The sequence below is a fragment of the Nematolebias whitei genome, chromosome 2 (genome assembly GCF_014905685.2).
Source record: "Nematolebias whitei isolate Nwh7 chromosome 2, NemWhi1, whole genome shotgun sequence".
Classification (NCBI taxonomy): domain Eukaryota; kingdom Metazoa; phylum Chordata; class Actinopteri; order Cyprinodontiformes; family Rivulidae; genus Nematolebias; species Nematolebias whitei.
The window spans coordinates 348,840-357,080 of record NC_056499.1 but is presented as its reverse complement, the minus strand read 5'-3'; the positions used below and the strand labels follow the sequence as shown (position 1 = coordinate 357,080).

General features: G+C 42.1%; 1 protein-coding gene across 1 annotated transcript; it reads left to right on the top strand.

Moving 5' to 3' along the window:
- The first annotated feature begins 859 nt into the window (after positions 1-859).
- rplp2l (ribosomal protein, large P2, like) lies at positions 860-5,744 on the top strand. Its single transcript, XM_037695284.1, has 5 exons — positions 860-920; positions 3,617-3,740; positions 3,898-3,946; positions 5,339-5,434; positions 5,628-5,744. The coding sequence occupies exons 2-5, from the start codon at positions 3,618-3,620 to the stop codon at positions 5,705-5,707; spliced, it is 348 nt and encodes a 115-aa protein (XP_037551212.1). The 5' UTR covers positions 860-920; position 3,617; the 3' UTR covers positions 5,708-5,744.
- Positions 5,745-8,241: the final 2,497 nt, after the last annotated feature.

The window sequence follows — 8,241 nt, the reverse complement described above, 5'->3', positions numbered from 1 at the left end:
TGAAGCAGTCATTCATGCAAAAGGATTCCCGACCAAGTATTGAGTGCATAACTGAACATGATTATTTGAAGGTTGGTGTTTTTTGTATTAAAAACACTTGTCTTTCATTGGTGGGATGAAATATGCTAATTTTTTGGGACAGGCATTTTGGGTTTTCATGAGCTGTATGCCATAATCATCAGTATTAAAACAATTAAAGAGCTGAAATATTTCAGTTGGTATGCAATGAATCTGAAATATATGAAAGTTTCATTTTTATCATTACATTATGGAAAATAATGACCTTTATCACAATATGCTCATTTTTTGAGAAGGACCTTTATATATATATATATATATATATATATATATATATATATATGGGCACAGGTCCCGGAGGTGAAAATGATTACACATCCCACCCCCATATGCCACCGTGTGCTCACTCCAGACCCTATATATGCATGTGTCGTGAGAATTTAACCAGATTATAACTGTTTATTGTTGTCATCTTTCTTTGTTGAAATCAGGTCTCTCTTGTAAATGAGTCCTCGAGGCTCAATGGGATTACGTGTCTAAATAAAGGTTGAATGAATGAATGTTATATGTGAGTGTCTAGGTTGTTTAATAAAATTGAAATTGGTTCTCTGCATTTAACCCATCACAACTGGGATGCACCCAGGTGGGGCGGTGGGCAGCTGTGTGAGCACCTGGACATCAATTAGGGACTGGGTGTCTTACTCAGAGACACCATGACGTGGGAATAGACAGGAAAGGAGCAACAGAAACACTCCGCTCCAGCAGGAGCACTGGAGGGATTTCTTTACTTTTAATTCCTGCGAGAAGAAGAAGAAAGTCACTTCCGCCTCTTTCTGATGATGTCACTTCCTTTCTGTTCGAGCCAATCTCGAAGTGAACACGCGTTCTCCTTCTTATCACAAGTAAGTGTCTGTTTAAGACAAAATTCAAGAATCAATCCCTGAAAAAAATAACTGTTATCAAAAGTAAAGAAGTAAACTTCCAGCCCCGACAGCTCAAAACTTTAAGCAGCGCCATCTTGACGAGAATGACGTATTTTACTGCTCGTTAGCTGTTAGCTTAGCTGCGGAGGGAAGAGCGCTGCTTTATGGCTGGAATATCGCCAAGTTTTTCTTTTATAAGCCGGGTTTGTCACAAAGAACAAAGTTGTGTTAAAGCAGAGACATGTTTAATACGCAACAATATGTTAACGTGTTCGAAATCCGTCTCGTCCTCGACTCCGACATGTAGGTTTGATGTTCGTGCTTGAAACAAGTTCAAGTTGTGTTTGATGCTGCTCAATAATCCAGGTAGAAACATTTAAAAACGTTAAGTGTGGTCCTCTGGACATTCAAAAAACAAAACAAAAAAGTAGAAAAGTTTCATCCTGAGGACTTCCTCAGTCTGAGGAGCTGTATTCAGCTCAGTCTCTTAAATAGCACCTTCTCAGAGTGGATCAACCAGTTTGCTGCTGACAACCAGAACCAGCTGATCACATGCTCAAGAAGGACCATCAGCCTAACAATGGATCATTAGCACCTGATGGCTGTTTACTGTTCACAGAGGGCTGAGTGATACTAGTAAAAAAGGAGGAACCCAGACCAGTGGTCATTCCATATGTTGAGGGAGTATCAGAGAAACTGAGACGTTTATTTTCTAAACATAACGTCCCAGTGGCTTTTAAACCCCAAAATACATTAAAGACTGGTTCATCCCAAAGATCCAGTCCCCCGGCACAAACAGAGTAATGTTGCGTATGCTGTTCAGTGTCAGGAGGTGATCAGTCTTACATCGTGGAAACAAAACAGCCACTGGCCAAAAGGATGGACCAGCACAGAAGGTCTACACTCATCTCCAGGCCAGAGGTCACTCTTTCAGGGATGAAGATGTTCACCTCCTGGACAGAGAGGAACGATGGTTTGAGAGAGGAGTAAAGGAGGCCATCTTTGTGAAAAGAAACCGTCCATCATTAAACAGGGGTGGAGCCTCCGGGTTCAACTGTCCCCCTCTTACAATGCTGTGATTGCTAGTATCACTCAACCCTCTGTGAACAGTAAACAGCCATCAGGTGCTAATGATCCATTGTTAGGCTGATGGTCCTTCTTGAGCATGTGATCAGCTGGTTCTGGTTGTCAGCAGCAAACTGGTTGATCCACTCTGAGAAGGTGCTATTTAAGAGACTGAGCTGAATACAGCACCTCAGACTGAGGAAGTCCTCAGGATGAGAGACGAAATGTTTCTACATTTTTTTGTTGTTTTGCTTTGTTTTGTTTTTCTGAATGTCCAGAGGACCAGATTGAACTTTTTTAGAAAGCTACACACTAATATCTTAAAGTTAGCGTTACACGGATCCTAGTTGAAGTCACCACGCTGCACGTGTTCAGCTGCAGTGATGTTAACAAACGTATCGTCACTGCAGCTGAAACACAGCTCCGTCCTGGGATGAAGCCGAGTCCGGTCGTGCAGATGTTGAATCAGGCCGACTTGAACACAGAGGAGGAGGCTGCGCTCGTCTCTCCTTGCAGACACACACGGAGCAACTTTACGCTCTTGAATTGATTGAGTGCACGTTCAGGCGCTTCGTATCACGCCTTGCCTTCAGACGCACGTGAACCTCGTCTGTGCTTCTCCTGTTGCAGCACTGGCTGTAACGTGACGTGCTTTCCACGTTACAGCCAGTGCTTCTCAATTATCTCCCCCCCCCCCCAGAAGAAGTAAACGTTTCCCCCCCCCCCCAACTCTCCGTCAGGACTGTAATGTGTATAAAATTGTTATAAGTACACCTCTGCCTAACACTGTGTCCTTATTACCATTGAAGGGGAAACAATAATAATATAAGTGAAGTTACAACAAAGAATAACTTTATGAACGTTGTTTTTGAGTCTGTAACAGAAACAACTTGAAGTGCATCGTTTTGCCTAAAAAAATCCTTATTAAACTAAACATTTTGGACCATTTGATACTGAAAAATCAAATTAAATATAATCAGTAACTAATAATAAATTCAAATTGATCAGCAACATTTTAACTCAGGAGTGTTAAATAAAACACTTTGACCTACAAAACAAAAATGAATAAAACAATTTATGCTGATTTTTTTTCTTTTTTATCAAAAAGATGAATTCAGGATCAGTGAACACACTCATGGATGAAAGAAACAGAAAAGATCAGCAGCTGAACTGAGGACGTGAATTCATTTTGTTGGCAACGATTCGAGTCCAACATTTATTAAACTTTGTAGAAGTCGTGCTTTCACAAACTCATCGATTAAACTAAAACATTTAGTGACACAAACAGGGAAGAGGAGCAGGTGTCGCTCTCGCTTCACTTTACTGTGCTGCACGTGCACTGTGTCCAGAGCGCATGCACGTGAGAACAGCAGCGGAGGAGACACACGGCGGCCATATTTGTTCATGACTTTATTATCAGGAACACCCCCAGCATTGGGGGGGCGCCCCACTATTTGAGAAGGACTGCGCTCCGGCCAGTCACCGACAGACCGGGTGCTTTTTGATCCATACACCGACCCGCAGTTCTGTCGGTGCCATAAAGAAGTGAGTCCGGTGCTCGGCCCGTGTGTCGTGAGCGTCCGTTCAGTCCTCGTCACTTTGTGTTGCAGGATGCGTTACGTCGCTGCTTACCTGCTCGCAGCCCTGGGTGGCAACGAGAGCCCCGAGGCGAAAGACATCAAGAAGATCCTGGAGAGTGTGGGCATCGAGGCTGATGACACCAAGATGTCCAAGGTTTTCAAACACTCGTGATTTTATCACCTGCTCACATCTGGACATGTTAACAACATCTGCTCACATCTGGACATGTTAACAACATCTGCTCACATCTGGACATGTTAACAACATCTGCTCACATCTGGACATGTTAACAAGATTTCTCTTTGAACAGGTCATCTCTGAGCTTAAGGGCAAGAATGTGAACGAGGTGATTGCCAGCGGTAAGTTTCTCGTTTGTTCGCTTTATTTGGAGTTGGTAACGTGTGTGCGCGCTCGGTGTGCCGGTGCTGTGCACTGCGCTCGTTCTGGCAACACGTTGAGGACATTTTGCTCTCGCAGTGTAAAATACTAACAAAATAATGAACGTTAGATTTTAAAAAGCACGTGGAAAGAACCAAAACACTGAAGTTGAATGCCGACCATGAATACTGGAAGTAGTGAGCATTGATGTAACTGTAAAAAGGTTTAGCTCTTCTTCCATGTGCACGCCCCTCTGCGTGAAGCGCTTGTTGGAGTTTCAACTCATTTCATTTCAACCACATTTTTGCTTGTAATTTTTTCAAAAGGTTGTCTGCACTCATCGTGTTTGGTCCGGTAACGAGAACAAACACCGAGTTCAAATATGTTTTTTCATCCATTCAACCTTTGTTTAGACGGGTTCATCCCTTCAGCTGCTCAGCCGACGGGTTTGCAAAAGATGAGGATCCTAACCTGTGGAGCTGTAACAGCAGCCGTGTGTGACCTTCACTGACCTCTTGTCCAACTGAAAACTACATGAATCTAAATAAATGCAACTCAGTTCATTTATAAAATGTAGTTGTACACAGGTTGCTCTGGAAATACTTCATTCTTTGTCTTGCCATAGTTTATTGAACTTGCTTGCTCCTACAAGAACCCTGCAGATGTTGGAGGCTGCAGATGTTGGATGCTGCAGATGTTGGATGCTGCAGATGTTGGATGCTGTCTATCATGGTGCACTAAGATTCATAACTGGCTGTAATTACCGTACCCACCACTGCACCCAGTATTCACTGGTTAACTGGTCACCATTAACTTCACACAGACTCTCCCACTGGTACATTTCCATCTTTAAATCACTTCCTGGTCTGCTGCCTTCATACATCTCCTCCTACAGGTCTCTGTGTGAGTGCAGCTACAGCGTGCGCTCTCAGGACATTATTACCTGCAGTGTTCCCTCAGTGAGGACTGAACTAGACAAAAGGACCTTCTCCTACTCCGCTCCTGTTTCCTGGAATATCTTGTAAAAAGATCTGAAGCTCTCGACCTTTGACCTCTCTAAGTGGCTTTAAGAATCTGTTGGACTCCTGGCAGGGACCAATGCAGACATGTTCCTGTTTTTAGTTTTATACATTCACCTTAGAATCTAGCTGTTTTTTTTTTTGTTACCTTTTTAAGCCATCCTATTTGATAAAATAAAAAAAAGCTGCAGTATGACTTTTTATAACTGTTTATTGTTGTCATCATTCTTTATTAAATCAGGTCTCTCTTGTGAATGAGTCCTGGAGGCTCAATGGGACTACCTGTCTAAATAAAGGTTGATTGAGTGCTTGTGTTTTTGTGGGTTAACTTGAATCTCCTTGGTTTCTCCTCAGGTTACAGTAAACTGGCCAGCGTGCCAGCAGGGGGCGCTGTAGCAGTTGCCAGCTCTGCGGGCGCCGGCTCAGGTGGAGCTGCAGCTCCTGCTGCAGGTGAGTTTCTGAGACACTTGGCACAAATATTAAAAATTATAAACACGTTTCCAAGTGTCATTTTGGAACGAAACATGCTCTTAAGGTATTTTAACAGTATGTTGTATAAATGGCTTCATTTGTTTCCGTTGAAATCATTTCAGTACGTCGTGTAAAGCTTTTTGTGAAATGACGTGTGTTTTGGCTCTTGCAGCTGCTGAGGAGAAAAAGGAAGAGAAGAAAGAAGAGTCCGAGGAGTCTGATGACGATATGGGATTCGGCCTCTTTGACTAAACTCTTTCATTTCATAAATAAAGTTTGTAAAAGCTTTGCTGTTGTTGTCAAATGTTTGGGAAACTATTTAAACTCAACAAAATACGTCCCAAAATTTTAAATGTTTGCCAAATGGATGGAGAAGAATCCATCCAGAGGACCGGACTCAACCTAGTTCGGTTTATTTACCTGGAGCTTCAGCTGAAACTCTTTATATTTGTTTTAATGCTTTCCGTGCGTTTTTTGGCATCTCCCACAGTTTTGGTGCTGTTCCTTATATCAAACCGTTCAGCTGTTTGAGGACAAGTCTGCTGTGACTTGTTGTTGGTGCAACTTTAGATTCTTCAGATATTTAGCTGTTTCTGCCATTTTGGCTCATTTTACAACCTTATTAACTTTTAATTTGTTTACAACCTTGTACTAATACTTTCGCATTTAGACCTGGTTACGGTTCTTTCAGCTTCCTGAGTTCCTTGTGCCAAATTTTCAACAAATTTCAGCTGATTTGTGCTCCTTTCAGCCTGTTTCATCCAACTTCTGCTAATTTCAGCTTGTTCTGCTCCTTTCAGCTTATTTCAGCTAGCATTTAGCTGTTTTATGCCAATTTCATCTTTATTAGCTAATTCCACAATTTTTGCAATCATTAAACTTTTTTCAGCCTAATTCAGCAAAAACATGCTCCCCCAACTTCCTTCTAGTAATTTAAGCTTCTTTCTGCCCGTTTTAGCTACTGTTCAGCTGTTTTGAGCAAATATCAGCTTTTCTCTGATAATTTCGATTTTATTGTGCTAATTTATGCCTACTTCAGCCTTAGTGGGCACAATTAAGCTCCCTCCTCTTCCTTTTGGAAACTAAAGCTGTTTTCAATGTTTCTTTAGCTACTATTCAGCTGTTTCATAGAAAAAATGTGATAACCGCCATTTTTTGGAGCTCTTCAGTTGAAATTTGGCATATTGGTAGCTGACAAGAATCCCTAATAGACTGAAAATCCACGATGGCCGCCTTAGCAAAAAAAAAGGAATCAGCCAGTTTTAGTCACCGAGCTGAACGTTGGTGTGATGATAGCTGACAATTACATCAAAGGCCACCAACGCTTTTTTAATGGATTTAACAACCATTGTTCCAGCTGAAATTTGGTGAGGTTATAGCTGAGGACCTTCCCCATCACATACTGAATCCAAATCAAAAATCCAAGATGGCCGCCTTAGCTGAAAGAAAAAATACAACTGGCATTTTTAGAGCTATTCAGCTGAAATGTGTTGTAGTGGTAGCTGAGAGCGAACAGTACTGTCACATGAACAGTTCATATCGGCAGCAGCCTGGCAGTCCATTACAATTTTCAGTCAGGTCATCTGGACAGTTTCTTTTTTTTTTTGTGCTGAAATGTTTCACCTTCCATCCAGAAGGCTTCATCAGTCAAGGAAACAACAAAACTGATTCTTCCCCCAACAGATTACTCCAAAGTGGAACAAACCAGTTATGTTGGTGCTAAGATGGTGTCTTTGGCACACCCCCTCCTCTGGAGCCGGCCCTCTTCCTTGACAGTCATGTCAAACTGGTTCAAAACCAACAAAGTCCATGCTCAATAATCCAGGTATACAGATGACCTGACTGAAAATTGTTGTATTGAATACCTGGATTATTGAGCATGGACTTATTTGATTAGGAACAATTTTGCACATTCTGCTTCCTTCTGATATTTGAAGCTTCTTTCTGATGTTTTAAGCTACTTTTCAACTGTTTTCCAGGTCCAGGTGTATCTGAAAGACAAAAAAACATGTTAAGGATAGAAAAAATAATTACAAATACAAACAGGTTGAGAAGAGTAAGTAAAGACAGTAGCAGAGTGAAAAGTGTGGTCAGTTTGTCCTCCAGCAGTCTGAGCCTATAGCAGCAGAACTAAGGGACAGCTCAGGAAACCCAAGCCGACCCTAACTATAGGATTTATCAAAAAGGAACGTCTTCAGCCTAGTTTTAAAACTGGACAATGTGTCAGCCTCACGGACAGAGATTGGAAGTTGGTTCCACAAGAGAGGAGCCTGAGAACTGAAAGATCTGCCTCCCATTCTGTTTTTGGAAATTCTAGGAACCACAAGTAAACCTGCAGTCTGAGAGCGAAGTGCTCTGTTAGTAAAATATGGAACAATAAGATCTGTAATATAAGATGGAGCTAGGTTGTTGAGTGCAAGCTTCCCATGCCACAAGCGCTCATGCAACCCCATACCATCAGTGATGCAGGCTTCTGAACGGAGCGTTGATAACAACTTGGGCTATCCTTGTCCTCTCTGGTCCGAATGACATGGCGTTCCAGTGTTCCATAAAGAACTTCAAATCGTGACTCATCTGACCACAGAACAGTCTTCCATTTTGCCACACTCCATTTTAAATGACCCCTGGCCCAGTGCAAACGTCTGAGCTTGTGGAGCTTGCTTAGAAATGACCTCCTCTTTGCACTGTAGAGTTTCAGCTGGCAACGGCAGATGGCACGGTGGATTGTGTTCACTGACGATGCTTTCTGGAAGTATTCCTGAGCCCATTCTGTTATTTCCTTGACA